The sequence below is a fragment of the Meleagris gallopavo genome, chromosome 4 (assembly GCF_905368555.1).
Source record: "Meleagris gallopavo chromosome 4, MGAL_WU_HG_1.1, whole genome shotgun sequence".
In the NCBI taxonomy this organism is placed as follows: Eukaryota; Metazoa; Chordata; class Aves; order Galliformes; family Phasianidae; genus Meleagris; species Meleagris gallopavo.
Genome location: NC_139407.1, coordinates 54,956,906 through 54,975,671, shown reverse-complemented (window position 1 = coordinate 54,975,671; position 18,766 = coordinate 54,956,906). Strand labels below are relative to the sequence as shown.

The 18,766-nt window shown below is 35.8% G+C and overlaps 1 protein-coding gene across 3 annotated transcripts in view; it reads left to right on the top strand.

Moving 5' to 3' along the window:
• SLIT2 (slit guidance ligand 2) overlaps window positions 1–18,766 on the top strand; it is a 246,357-nt gene that overhangs the window by 13,559 nt on the left and 214,032 nt on the right. For all 3 annotated transcript variants that reach the window (XM_085223410.1, XM_085223411.1, XM_085223409.1), the window contains exon 4: window positions 6,404–6,475. In XM_085223410.1, coding sequence (XP_085079536.1) covers window positions 6,404–6,475 — 72 coding nt within the window. The remainder of the gene's footprint in view (window positions 1–6,403; window positions 6,476–18,766) is intronic.

Here is an 18,766-nt window from a genome sequence, read left to right as displayed (position 1 = left end):
TGCAAGATAACTTAAAAAATAATTTCTATCTCTTTAAGAATTATCTATAGTTTTTGAGTGGTCTTAAAGGAGTAGTGAGATGTGGCTAGATGCTGTACAAACTTTAAAATAAGTAGTTCATTTAATTGATGTGGTCTGGCTAACCAGACTGCTGGGGTTGTTTTGCATATGTCCATGCATCTCTACTACAATGAAGTGTTGGTACTTGATTTTTTTTTTTTTTTTCCATTTTCTAGATGAGGACAATTGTGTTTCAGACAAGATTTGTGCCCTAGCTGTTATCAAGGATTTATATTTTTTTCTTCATCAAGACTAAATAAAACTTCTGGATCAACAAACCATTTTTGTCTAAATGATGAGTCTTCAAACACTGGCAGTGAAAGTTGTCACACATTTAAAGGTTTCTTATCTTGAATCCTCTCTGGTTTTACAGCCAAGGAGCTCTGTGATGATATTCTTGCTGCATTCCCATTTCTACCTCATCAGTCAGGATGATAATAATGAGGACAGGTCTGGGTGTAGAACAGGAAGGCTGCAGGCATTGCTAAGTTCTTTCTCAGATTGGGAGACTCTTGTGACCTCCCTGCAGTTGGCTGTAATAGGAAATTGCTTAAATCAATCTTAAACATGGTAGAGATCTTTGGCTGATGCCCTTACTCTTGCTCTCCCTTAGAATTCTCTGCATCACTTAATTGTACTTTAAGTTTTATATGTTAATTTGTAAGTCAAACAGAATGGAAATTCATCATTTCTCAAAGTAGCATAAGATCCAATGGGTTATACTGACAGAGTCACAGAATGGAAGGTTCAAAGGAAGTGCTGTAGATTTTCTAGTCAGTGTCACCAAGATCAACAAGAGCTGGTGGCTGAGAGCTGTTTCCTTTTAGATTTTGAATATTCCCAATTATGTATAATCTACAATGTTACTCAAGACATATTCCAGTGTTTGACTATTCTCGCAGAAAATGCTTTAACATTTATTTGATATCAAATAGAAATTTAGGTGTCTTTCTTAGCCTAGTAATTATTTCATCTGGAAAATGGAACCCTGATTAAGTTGTTCTTGACCTGAGACAAACTCAAACTTAGGGATGCAAATACCCTGGACTTTTCAGATTCCAATTTTTATTCATGTAATCAGCATATCAAAATTTACACTGCTTGGTTAAAAAGATCATGAATAGCTTGACTTGATATTAGAATACCTTTTGGAGAGAATCTCTAGTGAAAGAGCTGGCACAATCTTTTCCTTAGGTCTTACTTCTTGGGCTTTTTTGTCTCTTGATGACATGTTTGCACAAGTCACATTCATAGACAGGAGTTGCCAAATGTGTTGAAATTCAGCAGACAGTGGCTGAATTGCACAGATGTTCTCTGCCTCTGGCAGACCTAACACTGTTTTTTTTTGGAAAAGAGAAGGAAGGCTGGCCTTCCTTGCTGACTTAAGCCTGAGTTAAGATCTGTGTAAGTTATCTTGTGAGGGAACAGGATCATTCACACTATGCCTGTTTTTCTGAACTTGCTATACCTAGGATTGGGTCTCCAGACTTGATGGTTAAGTCAGTATAAACCTGTCCTAGTAGCTTCCCATTTTAAGATGTTTTCATTGTTTTGAGATTTGATTCTGTGTTTCCTGAAATAACAGTGCCTGAATTCGTATTAGACCTCAGCAGATGTGTATTCCTGGATATGCTTGAACTACTTGAGGAGCCTGGTGGGCTCAGCTGTTGTGAGTAGAAAGTGCTGTTGCATGAACACCAGCTTTTTTTTTTTTTAATGCGTCCTTTGATATGAAATTTACCATTAATTAATTTTTTTGTTTGTTTGTTTTTCAATGTTATGAATATTTTGACGATGACCTTCAGGTAAAAGAAGTTATGTTCTAATTTTAAATGGTTTGATAGTAATGTCTCCTAACATTGCTATCAATCAGCAGTAGGTTTGGATGTGATCCTTTGTTGAAAAATAGAGTTTCTAAACTATGCAGTACTGTGCAGAAAGTGTATTTACTTCTCAGCTAACTTCAGAGGAGGAATGAAGAATAATGGCTTCTGCTCTCATTAACTTTGTGTGAGTTGGAAGCCTTGTATCATTCCTGAAGCAACGGGTGTAGAATAAAATGTATTTGTGCATTGTATCTAGAGTTTCAGAAGGCTCTCAGCCTATCTACTTCCAATGGGACTGACTGTTTCTAATTAGCGTACAGTTGATTTATAATTTACTTGAGAACTGATCTAAGCTAAGAGCTTAGATCCAAGTTATCTTGAGGGCTTCTGCTTTCTTGTGGGCCTATGGCTAGAACTGAATTTACTTGAACAAAAAACAGCTGAAAGTATTTTAGCTGGGCTTATTTAATCTGAAGGAGACAACTTGTAGGGAGCAAAATAGCAGTCTTCTAGTAACTGTGAAAAAGTTATCAAGAAGATGGAACCGTGCTCATCACTGTGTTGAGATAAGAAGTAAAAATTGAAAGGAGGGAATAGGAGTGGATATGAGAAGTCAAGTGCTGGAACAAATCAGTTTCTCAGGGAGGCTGTGCTTTTTGTCCTTGAAGCCTCTACTAGATGTAGTCCTGACCAACTGGCCAGGTCTCATAACCAATCCTGCTTTGAGCAGGAAGTGGAGACCTCCTGGCATCCCATACTGTGAAGGTTTCCTCAGAACAAGGATGGAACAGTGAAAGAATAGACTACATAGGGCTTCTTTGGCTGTGTGTAGTTGATTACAGGGGAATTAGAAGCAAGTTACAGGGAAGGTACTAACTTGTCTGGAAAACAAATACAGACCTGCTTGTGAATTATAGCAGTTGCAGACAATTACAGTGCAAATAGTGTAATTAAGAACTTTTTTTTTTTAATCTTTCTTCCTCTCTCTCTCTTCATGATTGATAGTGGATTACAGTTACTGTGGCAAGAAAACTTGAGAGTGGCATTGAATGGACAGGTGGCATGGTGAGGCATCATTGAGTTGAGATGTCTATGTCTGGGAACTTGACATGCTATCTCCACAACTTCTTCTGCCTCTATCTCTGCCATTCAATTAATATCTCTGACTTTTCACACAGGATGAGTAAAAAACAGATATGTTTCAATTTCTGCAAAGATATCCCGTTCTCTAGAGCTCTTAACAAATGATTTTCCATAGGAACAATAATAATAATCACAGGTGTGCATTCATCATTTTTTAACTTTTTTCTTACCTTCACTGTTTGCTTCTCTGTGTAACCTGTTGTTTTTCTGGACCTACATTTTATCTATTGGTATCAAACTTTCTGGAAAGACTGCCTGCCTACCTGCCAGAGTCACCTTTTGTATACTTAACCTGATGCTTCTGAAAGCTGTAATATCTTTGAGTATATTCATGTATTTCTTCCATCATTTCACTTCAAAGTTATTTTTCTAGCACATTCTGTATTTAGAAGACTGAGCTCTGGAAACTTTAAACTGAAGTATTTAAAGCATTTTTTGTAATTTAGGTATTATGTGGACTTTGCTTGAATTTATCATGAAGATCTGAAGAATTTACTTGAGCCAGTCTGTCAGTTTGCCCAATATAAATGCTGGATTCAGTAATGCAAGCAAAAGTTGTATTTATTTCAACTGGGGCTCAGTTTTGCTGCATTGAAAGAATTATGTGATGTCATACCCTCACCCACTTATTTCTGGCCACTACCAGCAACTTTATAGCTCAAGGTACTGCAATATTAGAAGAGATTCTCCAGTACATTTTCTGTTTCTTGTGCCACTAACACTTCATCTCTTCTGAGCTCTCTTCCTCTCCTTGAGAAACGCAGATTTTTTCTAGCTCAGCTAGGAAATTGAAAGGGGGATGTATGGAACATTTCATCACTGTTTCTTTGATGCCATACCTTGAACTTAATGTCAGTTCTGGGAGAGCAGTTCAGTTGATTCAACTGAAATTTCTCTTCTCAAATTGTCCCAGGGGAAATGCTGTTCATACACAAGCTGAAGAGAGGTCTGTGCTGACATACAGAAAGAAAGTGTTTTTTCTTTTTCTGCATGTTTTTACTCTGCAATAGCTGTAGTGCTGTAGTTCCTTTTTTTTTTTTTTTTTTTTTTTTTTTTTTGCCTTCCTGTATCTGTGGTTACCTCAGGTTTCAATTTCCGGGGTCGTGTCTATCTCATGCCATGTCTGCATGTTGAGGACAGGTATTGCTCTTTCAGACAAAATACAGCTTGAGGCAAAGGTGAGGCCATGTGAAAAGATGGCAATGCCTGTATCAGAGAGCTATGAACTGTTTAAAGTAGGAATGTGTTTTCTAGACTGTGTGTGTGGCTCTGTATCAAAGATTGCAAACTCTTCAGAGCTGGCTGTATACCTGAAAGCTGTTGTGTTCAGAATAATGGTGGATGCATTCCAGATTCACGCCATGTCCTTTTCATTCATTTGTTATTTTTTTAACAGAACTATCTATTGCAGTCTTGAAAAAATCATTTCAGTAATGACTAGTTCACAGGATTTATTTGTAAGAAACTTTAGACAAATTCACTTTACTGAAAACGTCTTGTTTTATATAATGCTTAGCATACGTATATATATAAAAACACATATATAAAAATAAGTATAGCTGAAGGTTCTTTCTTGAAGTAGTACTTAGTATTGTAAGGGAAATGTCTTCCATTGTTGCCTACAAAAACTTAGAAATACTTTATAATTTGGCTCAGGCAATTAGAGATGGACACATTTTTGGTAGAGAAAGCTCTGCTTTAGGAGGAGCTACAGTGACACAGATAGAATAATTAAAAGAAGAAACTACAAAATACTGAATTCATGAATGGCCAGTTGCTTAATTGACTCATGTCCCCTCAATTCACTTAGCGTTCAAAGAATGAATGTTTTAATTTTTGAAAGGCAAAGTGAAAATGTAGGTTAAAATACTAATTCTAAGTGTCAAGCTCAGTTGGTAGAAGTCATGAATGTACTTCTATGAGTGCTTGATTAATTCATGCATATGACTTATTACCAGCATTTAATTTTAATGTCTGTGCAGCAGCACATGCATCCTTTGTTAATAGTATGTGTACGCAGTTGTGTGGACCATGTGAACTGCAGGCGCTAGTAGAAACTGGTTATCTAAATATGGAAAGTTACATACTAACACAAGTATCTGACCCATGAAGTATACTTTTAAAGTGATGCTGAGTGTATCTTTGTAAGACTGTTTCATTTTTGAATTTTTTTTTTCTTTTAAACCTTGTGGAATGTCTTGGCAAATAAGTATTGATTTAAGTAATTTAACTAATGTAGGGATAAAATAAATAACAGTCCATACTGTGCAGTCTGGTGGCCAGGAATGCCTTAGAAGTAGTGTATTGAGAAGTACTGTGCATTGCAAACTAGGACTTGTGATAAGGTTCTTAGGAGGAAGCACTTTTTTTCAGTATGCTGCTTTGCTTGAATGGCAGGTGGCATGTGTGTTGCATTCCTTAAAAATAAAAACCTGTTTGGAGTTTGAATTGTTGAATGATGTGACTGTGTGCTACTCCAGGGCTGTCACTTAAAAAGAATAATCTGCACTATATGTTAAATAAATAATTAAATAATCATGGAAACGGAACACATTTGTCTTTGTGAGGGGATTGTTCTGTTGCTTATGGTTATACTGCAGGGGACTTATTACCTCAAGCTAAACAGGTTTGACACTGGTCAGCATATTCCATCAGAAATCACGTAGGCAAATGGGTATTTTCAAATCCCAGCTGCAGTTTTTCTTTTGTACTATTTTATGTATCTGACGTACAACTGATTTTATTTTTTTAAATTTAACTACGGTGTATTTTATAGTGGTGGACAAAACTAAAAATACGATCAAACTTGTAATGCTGAATTTAAGTTGGGACTTCATGATTTTCTGCCTTTCATTTGATCAGAGTTTCTGCAACAGCTTTGTTGCTTTTGTTGTTGAAATAGTTCATAAGGGTCTGTAGATACATTCTCTCATTACTTAACTAAGTGCATGCACTTGATACATGTTCCTTTGAACAGTATTTCATGGTCAAAAAATGTGTGTGTGTTCACGTCATTATACCAAGAGGAACAAAGAGTTGGAGAAAGATTGAAGTTACTCTGCTGGCTCTGTATTTTTAGTTTTCTCGTTGGTTATGCAGGATACAATCCTGACTTAATGGTTGATTCACACTACAGAAATTCAAAATAATCTTTCATAAAATGAAATAGGTAATACAGTCTGTTGGGGAAACCAGAAAATGTAATTAGTCCATGGTAAATTTACTGCTGGACCATGTCTCCGCTAATGGACCAGCATTACACAGCCTTTAAGATCAGCTTGTTACAGCACAGTGATCTGCTCAAAGTGTATGCACTGTATTGTTGAAGCTCTTCAGTTGTAATTTAACACAACCTTTTCTTTTTATTTCAAAAGGCGCCTAAACAGAAATAACCTCCAGTTGCTTTCTGAGCTGCTCTTTCTGGGGACGCCGAAGTTATACAGGCTGTAAGTAGGCACGATCCGGTAATTGTTATTCTGGAAAACATGGTGTTGTTTTGTTATTCTGTCTTGCATTGGGTTTTTGTCTTCTGGCTCAAACCGGGCCAAAATACATTTATTAACACTGATCTTGTAAGTACTTTGATCACTTAGCAGGAATTTTTTTTAGAACCTAGGTTAGAAACTGATGCTTGTATGAGACTAAATACTGTTTCGTCCTGTTCCTGTTTCTGTTAAGAACTCTTGTTGAGCTCTGGCTTTTTTTTCCTCCTGTTAGGTCTGGGTGGGTGTGTATTTTTTATTTCTTTGCTTGCTTCCTCTGTTAAAATAGCTATATGACTGTGGAGATCATGGCCCAGCAATATAGCGCTGTACAGCACTTTGTCTTTGTTATGTTCTGGTTTTATGGCTCTTCACACTTTACCAGAAAAATCAGCATTGACAAATGGTAGCCTGTGGAGATCTGTCCCGTGTCCCTCAGAAAGAAAACAAAGATCACAACATAAACTGAAGATAGAGAAAGCTATGAAATGCTTTACAATAAATACAAATGATAGCAAATTGGATAAGTTTTTTTGGTTTGATTATTTTTTTTGGTTTGATAATCTCTTACTCGTAGCAGATTTTTTCAAGTATTTTGAGCCACTGGCTCTATTTTAAGAACCTATTCGTTTATGCTGCAGTATCAACATGGAATTAAGTTCAGATAGTAATTTCTGCATTTATCCATACAATCACTTTTTGTGACAAAATACATTACGAAGCAACATTATGTTTTAAGATGAGGTATGAAAGGGATACATGACATGCTTAAATAGGCTTTGAAAAGATGGTAGAAGTTTAGTCCTATTTTAGTTGAATATATGTATTCAACACTTTTATTTAGGGTTCAGGTGAGACTTCTGTTGAAATCATTGTTTTTGAGTTTCATCCTTTATGTGCTTGGAAAAAATATGTGTAGGTGGAGGAAGGCAGAATTCTTCTGATTTGTTTTCACTTTAGTATATGAAAATGTTCCTGAGAACAAATAATATAATGAAGCTTTTATTTTTTAGGAGTTGATTTCTGTTCTCATATTGCAAAATAATAGTTCTTTTTCCCCCTATTCTGGTAATTTGAAATGGTAAACTGAAAATGATGCTATTATTGGTATAAACATTTACTTCTGTGTATTTTTGTTTCTTTTGTTTGCTTTGGATGCATGTTTTCTTTCTTGAACTTCCCTGTAGATGCACTGAGTTGTTAAATTACTAGACCAGAAAGCTCCTGAAGGCTTTTGTTCTGACAAACAAAAACATTTTTTTCTCTGCTATTATATTATAATATATTCATGTGTGGTTTTATATATATTAACAGTTCAGTTTCTTCTATGATTTCCATCAGCAATCACGGAGATATTACTTTCATCAGGAAGGAAAATGAAAGGGATTTATGATCATTTTATTATTCCATCTATAGTGCAAAGGTTGTTATCTAAATTTGTATAAAATAGAAATGAGCCATAATTTGCAGGAGAAAAAAAAAATGGATGCACGCTTCAGGCAAAATCATACTTGAATATATTTAACTCAGAATTGTATATTTGATAAAAGCTCGTCTTAAATCTGTAATATCTTTTGACAAAGCACACAACTGCTCATAGTGTATATGGTGGAAAGTAAGAGATCACTGTCTTCACAGTATTAAATTTCTTCTGCCTAAGGGTTATTGTTGATCAGACCATGAAAGTGAATGTCTGGTTATAATGTATTCATGTTTAAAAGAAAATAAGAATGATACTAAAAATCTGCGGTTGCTTAAACTAAATCTGTAATTAAAAAATGTCTAACAAAAGGATTGACAGTAGTTAAATGTTTACTTGGTCAACTTTGAGATTATGTGTAGTTTGACCATTCTGAATAGTATAAAGTCTTTTTTTTTTTCTGCATCTGTTGTTTTAAGCGCTTATGCATATTTATATCCAAATTAATATATCTTGAAGGAGAATTAAAAGTTCTCTAAACATGATCAATAAAATGTATAATAGACTTTGGGTTTAGTATTTATTTTTGGCATTTAACAGCTAATCAAACATTGTGTGCACTGCATGTTTTCAGCATACTATTGAGCTTCTGTGAATAATAATTACCATTTGACCCTTGGCTGTAAATGAGATGCCAGGTGAAGAAGCACATATGCTTGTTGTGTAGCCTAAATGCAATATAAAAGAAAGAGGGTACACTGTATATGAATTATGATTAGACACAGTTGGTTGCCGCCAGCGGCCGGCTATGCTTTCCCTTTGCTGTCTGCTCCAATTTCTCTTTGGACGGGTTGAGAGAGCACTGCATGTTCAGGTCAAGATGTTTGCCTAGAAATAGTAGTACAGTTGCAGCTGTGTTTGCTGGAGCAAGAGACTAGTTTAAATAGCATTACCATTTATCCAGTCCATTAACAGAACTCTGTAAAATAATACCAACTCTGCATAAACTACAGGACAGTGTAATAAAATTACAAGCACTTGTTGACAGATGGGAAGTGTAAGTAAAGGAAAGCGATAGGTTGAGAGTTTAAAAGAGACAGTGCATTATTTCCCATGTCTGGAGACTCTATTTTCAAAGGTAATTAGATGAATTATTTTTCAGGTTATTTTCTTTCAGATTTATCAGCCTTCTGAGAAATCTCTTGGAACAGGTTAAAATGGATAATTTAGTCAAAGCAGAAACTGATTCTCCCATTAAGAGTTATCTGCAGAGGTGTTTTGACACATACATTTCAATAGGAAGTAGTATGCTAAAAATAGTCTGACTAGTGCTGAAGGGTATATTAATCTTACCTTGCAAGATCTCTTTCAAAGAAAAACGTACATGACCCTCTGTTTTGACGCGATAGTGTTAAAATATAGGTGCTGTTGTAAATCCCATGGGGTAATATAAGTCCTGCTGCAACAAGTACTTTTCCCGCAAGCACAGGATGTGTTGTTTCCAGTGACCCATGTGCCTGCTCGCAGTGACTCACCCAGCATCCATGAGGGTGCTTTAATGCAGGGAGCTGGATAGGGCTTAGCTGAGGCAAATGGATTTTGACTGCTTTCTTTGGCTGGTTAGAGCACAGCTCATTGATTGCTGTTTGCTGCAGGATACCGAGGACCAGACCCAATGCTTTTGGAGAATTAGGTTTTAAAAGATACCTTTCTAAATCAGTGGCATGTAAAGGGTATTGGATTCTAGACACAAAGCCTGTCCCTTTTAGTTTTCATTTCTTGCACTTGGAAGGAGGTGAAGTTCACTTACTGACCAGTATTTTTGGTATGAATTGGGCAACACTGGCTTTGAAAGAAGCCGTCTTTCTTGTTGACATGGTCTGATTTTGCATGTTAGAAAGGAAAGATGTCTAATACGATGTACTTGAAAAGAAACATGTTGTGAATGAGAAATTTCTCCTCTGACGAAAAAATAAACACTTGGTTCTGAGATGTCTGTTGGTGACTTGAAGGCAAAACAAAAATCAAATAGTTAATAATTAAAGAAAAAACATAAACATTAAAAAAGGAAAAAATAAAAACTTTTAAAAATAATCATAGGCCAGAACAGCAGCAGCAAGAACAACAACAACAAACCACACTGCATGGGGGGCCCTTGCAAAAATTCCTCCTGAATTAATTTCTGCCAGCTATGATTAAAGTGTGTGGTACTAGATGTGTCAGACACCATAGTCTCTGCTTCATTTTACTCTTGGCCTCTCTGGCCCCTGCCACAATAAATCCCACAATGGCTGGGCAGGAATTGCAGGTTACAGTTGCCAGGGTTACCGTTGTCCGGCCGGGCCGCCATCATCACTCATCCGCTCGCTGCCCTGCGCGCTCCTGTCGTGGGGAGAAGGAAAGTTCTGCTGTTTTTCCAGCTGCTGTAGGTGAACCTGTGATTTGCATCATTTCCTGTCATACCTTTTCATTTTTTATTTTTCTTATGGTGAAGGTAAAAAGCAATCAGAGATAGGAATGGAAAATAAAGGAAAAAAGTGGTGATATATATGAGATGCTAAAGCAGTGAGTTTCAAAGTATTTTAAGATGCTGGCTTCGTTTTTAAGGTAGCTGTATTTGGGGCTTAATTTATTTGTCATATCCCGTCCCTTTTAATGGGATAAGCATAACAAGAGAGGCTGCAGCTGTAATTTTGTAGATAAGGTATTTATCTTCAATTTGAATGCCTTAATTAGTGAAGAAATCTCTCATTAGGAAATGCTTGTTATCATGCCTCTGAAATCTGCCTGCAACTGCAGACAGGTAGCTCTGGGTGTTAAAAATCCAGGGAGGAGCAAGGGGGTGTTTCCCCTTTCCTGACAGCACTATTGGTAAGTCTCTCTTCTTCTGCAGGCAGATTGGTAGGTGAGCTGCTGTTGAATCAGGGTAATGGGAGAGCTTTCCTTCTGCTCTGTGCTGCGGTATTACTGTGCTTTGCCTTATTGCAGAAGTGTGCTTGTTGCCTAACAAAAGATTTACTGGGACAAGATATGTTTTTTTTCATTTCTCTATTAATTGAAATTGTTGTTAGAACCTTCCTGGTAGTGTTTTCGTTTCTCCTGTTGGTTTCAGTTTTTATGGTTTGCTATGAAGTGTTCTAGCAGTCTCCATGTAATCTTTCATAGTTTTTTTTCTTTTAATGAAGACTTACTGCATATAGTATACGTATAAAATGAGTGTGCAGTTTTGGCTTTGTGATATTGTAAACTAGTAATTAAAAGGAAATCTTTAACACACAAGACTAATTACTATTTCTTGCAATGCAGACACATCATTTTCAAATTTGCTAATGGAGCGTATTGTCACTAATTTAAAGTTGTGCTCCCCTAGTCTAGAATGTTTTCAGAATGAGTTTGGTACCCTGTGCTGCAATTCCATTGTCAGTTCTGTGAGATTTATTTTTGCTTTTATTACAATCTATGGTTAAAAACGGAACTACTTAAGAATACAAGAATTGGTAGATGGTTAAACTACCAATGTTGAAGTTTGTTACCTGTACAGAGGAGCTCAGTAATTAAGAGTGGGTTACCTGTCATGCTAGGTTTGTTATACCTCTTCTCTGGCATTCATTTCTGGCATGGAATATCTAGGAGAAAAATTTCTGGAAGATTTTGTGAAGACCATTTTTCTTGTTTGCTTTTTTTTTTTTTTTTTGCTTTTCTGTCACCTGCTCATTTTTTAATGTAGAGAGAAAAGTAAATCAGGAGCTAGATAATTTTATGCAGCTTACCTTGTGTGTGCATCTTTCCTCTCATCTCTATCAATCTCTACCTTTGATTCTCATTCTCTGCTATAGCATTTCAAAACTGAAAATCCGATCACTCTTTACAATGCAGTGACCAAAACAAATACCATTACTGCTTTGCTTCAGATACAAGCCATTTTTATGTGTGGTAAGAGATGACAAGATGACTATATGGAGATCTTAGAAGCACTGAAAAAAACAGTGCATCAGGTGGTTTATTTGTCAAGCACAGAAACAAGAACATATATATGCATTTCATGAGCAATTTGCAGTAGTTATATCCTAGCAACGGCAAACATTCAGCCTTAGCTTTAGTTGAGTGGAAGTGTTGGAGGAACCAGAATGAACTTTTGAAATGTAATCATGGTGGGGAGCAGGGAGGAAGGAGAAACAACAAGTAAAATGCATTATCGCTATGTTCGACCATTATTAATTAGAGTTCAAATATAAATCCTCGTACCCTTTGGTACTTCAGAGTCTTTTAATCTGTGTGCTTTTCATGAGCTGTGCTATCTTTTGTATTTTTACAGCACTGCTGCATAGGAGTAAAAAAAAATAGTGTACCAAATGCACCGAATTAAATATCACTGCTTGATGTAATATGATATTTTTAAAAATTGGAAAAAAAATAACTCATGAGTTGGGTCTCTCAATATCATTATTTGTTTTTGATTGTGTGATAATTGGATGGTATGTTTAAATTGCAGTTCAGTTTGTCTTTCTTTACTTATAAAAGGACATTTTTTTTTTCTTAATAGCAGCTTTTTGTTTGCAATGGGATAAAATGGCAAATTGCTTGAGATTTTGGGGCTGTAAGCTAACTCTGCAGCTAAGCAGATCGTTAAATCCTTACATGATCTGCAATACTGAAGCTGTAGTTTAGTATTTGCACTGTATGTTTGTTTGCGCTTCTAACTATTGGCTTTCATTACAGTAAACATTTCCAAATTGTTTATAATTTCTTTTAACCTTAATGTGGAAGTCATGTTAAACATCAAGCAAACAGAATTATAGCTTACTGTGATTCTTCTGAACCAACAAATAATCTGTGGTATTCAAAGTCTTTTATGCTGTTAGTTGTTGATATTTAAATGCTAATCACATTAAAAAATGATTATTCAGGCCATAGCACTTTTAAAATAACATGACAGTATTCAAAATGATTAAGAAATCTACTTCGGTAGCTATGTTCAGGTCATCTTGACCTCCTTGGCTCTGAGTGTAAATAATTACCCTCCATTTTTTGTTGATATGATAGTTATTAAATTGGAGAATTGAATAATAGTGGTGTTTTGTTTTTTTTTTTAATATGTGAAAATGCAAGTAACAAATTTGAGATCACCTGTAACTGTGTTACAATCAGGGTAAGTCTGTAAGATTTTCCTGGAGGTTCCTTGACAGGTTTGGTGAATTGTGACATCAGAAATCTTTTAGGCAGGAGTTAAGTAGGAAACTAAGAATCAGTGACGGAAGTAATGAGAACTAAAAAGGCATGTCAGGGGAAATGCCATTATAATGTGGTGCAGAAACATGGTGTGAAATGTTACGTATGAACAGGACATCTGTAAGTCTCAACTTGAACAGAGTGGACATTTAAGTGAGCTGTGTCTTCTTGGTTAAAAATAAAAATAAAAAATAAAAAAAATGGAGAAAGGAATAAATCAGGCCAACGAAAAATGTGAAAGTATAGAGACTTGTCCCTATGATGGCGAGTTTCTTCTGCGAATGGAAGATAAAAGCCTGAAGTAACTGAATAGCTGAGGAAAGTCCAAAGAAAGGTTGATTGCTTCCCCTCCAACAGTTCCAATTGATTGAAAAAAGCCTAATTTAAAGTTCTGTTTGTTCTGTGTCTAAAACCATCAGAAATTTCTTTTAGAACTGGAGGAATGCTCTGGAAGAGAAAGAATCCAAGGATAAAAAGTCATTGCAGGCCAACAATTGTTCCTAATCCTCACAAAATGCTGGAGAAATTAAATTTATTCTTTATTGCTCAAAGTGTTACCTAGGTCACTGGGCGATGGGAAAATTGAACTGGAAGTCGAGTAGGCACAATCTTTGTTTTGTGTCTAGATGCTTAACCTTAGACATGACAAGGCATCTTAGTGTGTTGTGGGAACTTGGTTCAGAGTATTAACACTAGGACGTTTATTACCCTGGATTTATAATAGGCTAGGCTGTCAGTAGATGAAAATGTTGTGTTTACATTTCAGTGTTAAATGATCATTTAATTAACACCTAAGGAGAGAGGAAAAAAAAAAAAAAAAAAAAACTTGTGAAATTCTTAGCGGCTTTTATTGTTGGTTTCCTTGGAGGTTTTAATATCCAAGATACGGTGCAGTTGCTTCTATAAGTAAAGCCAGAAAAGACATTTATGAATGTAGTCAAGAAGGACAGACAGTTTAACCCCTGTTGACCCTTCATCCCGAATGTTGATTTATATAGCGTTTAAATGCATTGAATGTGTTTTAAAGCTTCTCTAAAGTTACTTGCTTAGGAAAAAAATATATCTTGTTTGAATGCTTTTAAAGCATTTCCTGAATTACACATTCTTGTAAAAAGGCATTGAGAATTCATGTTTTTCATTCAAAAGAAATAAGAAAAATTCTTGTTGATACATTCTATATATTTTTAATAGTTAAAAAAAAAAAAAAAAGCTCAGGATCGTTGTTGTACAAGGATTGCCTGTATGCGCAATAATAATATGTGAGCTTTTTTTAAGAAAAAAATGTTTGAAACAGACAGTATATCATGCATTGGTTGTAGCAGCTACTGTCTGAATTCTTTAAAAGAATTTGGGAATTGGCAAGGAAAGCAACATTACTACAAAAATGCATACCCACTTGAGGCAGTGGAGGTTTACTTTCATATGTTCCATTGTATCAAAGTCAAGGCTATCTGAAAGCTTTAATTTGCTCTTGGTCCTTAATAATGCTTTTTGTTGTAATGCTGATCTACAAATGCTTTTTGCAATAGCGTTGCCCTACAAAGCATATTTGAATACTTTTTTTCATCCCAGAGCTAAAGCTAAATGAAATGTTCTTGGTTAAAGAGCAGCTGCTCTTCCATTGATGTATTTTTATAAGCACTGTAGTAAAAAAGTGAAATTACAAAATTACAGCCACATTGAGATGTTTTTGGAATTCTTTGTTAGAGGTGTATTTTTTAATCTGTCTTTGCTTAAGAAGGAAAATCCCTACTTTAAAGCATGTCAATAGATTAATAATGAAAACACAGCACAGCTTAACTCAATTATTGACAACAATTTCTTGGTATACTTTTTGTTTTTACTGATGATCATATCCTTTACAAGTATCAATAAGTGAGTTAGAAAGAACTTAGGAATCTGCTGATACAGTAAAATGTTTCTTTTCTCCATACAAATGACATAAAACACTTGATGAGATGTTACAGCTGCAGCACAAGTTCTATTTGCCAGTGAGATTTCAACATTTTCCAAACTTACCCCAATATATTTATTAAATTGAAGTCTAATATTCAGTTCTAGGCTTGTCAGAAGTATTTGCATTTGCTTTTCTTGTAAGTTCTTGGCTGTTTTCAGTTAAAGCAGAGTAATGATGTTCATTGATGACATCTTTCAGTGCTTTTAGTTGAAATTTGTTTGTCCCTCTGAGTTGGGATATCAGATGGAGGAATACTTGGGATAAAAAGGAGGCTTACCATGCACCACACTTACATTACCTTCTTTTCACAGTGCAGTTCTGGTAGAGAATTTTAGATTCTTTGAAGTGGTGAATAAGTACATGTGTAGTAAGATACAGATGTTTAGCTGAAGCCACAGTACACTGTTATGAGATGCAGAGGATCCTGTGGGTAGGCCACATCAACTCTCTAAGCAGCAATTACAGGGACCCTCCTTATGGTAAGGAGAAACGCAAATAAACAAAGTGCAGCATTTAAAAGAGGAGAGCTGAAGGGAGGGCTGTAACAAGGAAGAGCTAAGCCTGTTGTCTTGATCTTAAGGTAAGAGTCCTGGGGCCTCAACTAGCAGTATTTGGGAAAGGTCGCTCTTGAATACAGAGTGGGGTTTAGTCTCTCCTGCAGGTACTTGAGGGGCTGCTAGCGGCTGTTCAGGCTCACCTCGCAGGGAATAAAGCTGAGATTTGCTGAGCCCTTTTCATCACTACAGCCAGGCCCAGGTGCAGACCCTTCCTGGCTCAAGAGTATTTACAGGACCATGCTCTGAATGCTTCTTAGGGTAATGCATACAAGAGACAAAATCCTTACCTCTTTGTTTTTGTTTCCCCCTCTATTCAGACAGTTCAGTGACATTTTTGTTCTGTTGTGCTGTGAATGTCTAATTCACACTGTTGTACAGAAGGGCTATGTGCACTTTGTAAGGTAACACTTTGTAGCATGCATGAGGGGAAGTCTGGTGGCCATGGTTCAATGCTTTTATTAGTGTTTTAATACAATGCAGATAGGAAACATCAAGTCTCTCTGTCTTTTTATTTCTTCTTTTCCTTCTATGGATTTTTTTTTTTTTTTTTTTTTTGTAGAAATGGTGGATAGCTGGAAGAGATTTAAGTAGCTGACTGACCTCAAAACTGAAAAGGTTGCATCTTGTAAGTTTGATAAGGCCCACAGGGAAGGGTTGGAAAGAGAGGATAACAGCTAATGTAATGAATGGGTATTTGTAGTAGCTGCTTCCCTGAGTGTAAAGATATGAAAGGCTAAATGGAAAGAAGAAAAGGGTGTAAATGTGTGTCTTAAACACATGGTGGAAAAATCTGAAAGGCTTAGCAGAACTAGAGAGAGAGAGTAAACTGTGTGAAACAAACAAACAAAAAAGCAAACCAAACATCCCAACACATATGCACATGTGCTTTGGGAAAACAGTGATATTTCTGAAATTAGAGAAAATTCCTGTTTAGTCCTCAGTGCTCTGCCATTAGGATCAAATCCAGTCCATGATTAATTAGTTCTATCATATTCTACTTTTCATGAATTTTGCATTCTTTGTAAAATGCAAGAGACTGGCTTCCCTCATTAATTGTAGTAATGAGTTTGTAAATTCAGTAGAGGAAACCTTTAGGTTTCTATTTCTCAAATGTTATAAAAGTTCTACTGTGTTAAACCTTGTAATGTTGGTACACTCCTCATCACTTATGCCTCTGCAAGACAAAAGGACAAAAGAATACCAGTAAAAGAAGTTCATTAGAACTGAGTGATTTTATGAAAACAGAACTCTTACAAAATAGAGAGCCTATCTATTAATCAAGGAGTGATTGTTTCTTGTTTGCTTGTGTAGTATTCATGTAATAAGTGTAGAAGTCAGAATTTCTCAGCCTACACAAAGCACAAATGTGTTGTCTCCCAGTCAGTTTTTCCTTTTTACGTGGGTATGTAGACATTACATTTCATCTAGAAAAAAGATCACAATAATATTACTTCTCCTTTCACCAGTGAGAGTAGCCAGATATGATAGCATTAACTGATGTAGCAGGGCATCATCACCATTCTGGCTGATTACAATGGCTTTATCTGTTCAAAAGAACACAGTCTTACACCATGTTATAAGACTTCCTGGTCAAGGAAATAAGCAGGAAATTGTACAACCATGCTCTCAAAAATAAAGAGAAAAACTTCTTCAGCTAGAGTGCTGATGAGTGAAGATGGAAACAAATTTTGCAATGTTCAGTGTACTGCCACCTTTACTTTGAAATTTTGCATATGAAATTAAGCTAAAAGCTGCTATGCTATGGCCAGTTTAGCCATAGATTGTTAAAGATATAGTACTGGCCTGGAATATTTATATGGGTCCATTGTTTTGTCTTTTGAAAACTGATCTAGACTGTGCAAACAGCATACTAGTAATATTTGTTAGTAGAGATGATTTCAAAAAATTTAAAAGGAGGGAAAAATAGTAAATTCAGTATGCCAGAATTACATACCCTGTGGGTATGGGGAGGAGAATGTGGGTAATGCAAAGTACTTAAGGGAAAAATCAAGATTGTGATCACTGGGGAGAAAGCTATTTTATGACACTTAGGGATAATAATGTGTGTTAATGTTCATTGCAGTATGAAGCAATAAGGTTGTGCAATTTTGTGCATATGTCTCACAGAAAGAAATAGAATGTAAAATATTTTTTGACTACACACTTAGTTTTGCAAAACCAATGATAAGGTGAGTTGTTTTCTTCTGGCTAACGTTGTGGAATGTTCACCTTAAAAGCTTTTTATGTTTTCTCTGTTTGTTGTGACACTAAAAATATTTCACTAGAATTTTGGCTGTACTGAGTTTCTTGAGTTTCTTTCTCCTTGTAATCAGTTGCAAAAGCTATTGTTTTGTGTTTTTTTTGTTTTTTTTTTTTTTCCCTCGGCCAAATGAAATCAAACTGAACTGGATTTGAGTTATGGAGGAGGCTTTACAATGAATATGTGCTGTTAGCTTAGTTATGTAAGAGTTGAATAGAGGCAGAACAGTAGTATTGTGTGTGTGCATATACAGAGGGAGAACAAAGAGCAAAACTAGGAGAAATGTAATTGAATTAGGAGGTTGGTTGATCAAGAAAAGATTTCTGCAGCAAGATGCAAGTCTTTGAGATGGGTGACCTAAGAAAGATCATTTGGCATACACTCAGTACTCTGGTTAAAATGCTAGCAGTACTTCCAAAGTAAATGAATTCTTATTAAAGAAGTAGAATTTGTCAATCTGCTGGAATTATAATTTCATAAGATTTAATATTTAGGAATAAGGATGGATGTTGGATTGTTATGGTAGTAGGAGAAAATCAAAGCTTTTTTGCCACGAATTTTACTCAGTGCAAATCTCCTTACCACTCTTTCTATTGCAAACTGTCTTCATAGTGAATTTATCTACAAAGAGGAGAAGTGGGGACAATGAAATACTTCTATTCTACAGCGTGACAGCTTGCACTGTTACAGAATCACAGAAACACCAAGATTGGAAAAGATCTACAAGATCATCCAGTCCAACCATCCACCTATCACCAATAGTTCTCACTAAACCATATCCCTCAACACAAAATCCAAACGTTCCTAAGTTATGTTTTATATAACGTATTTG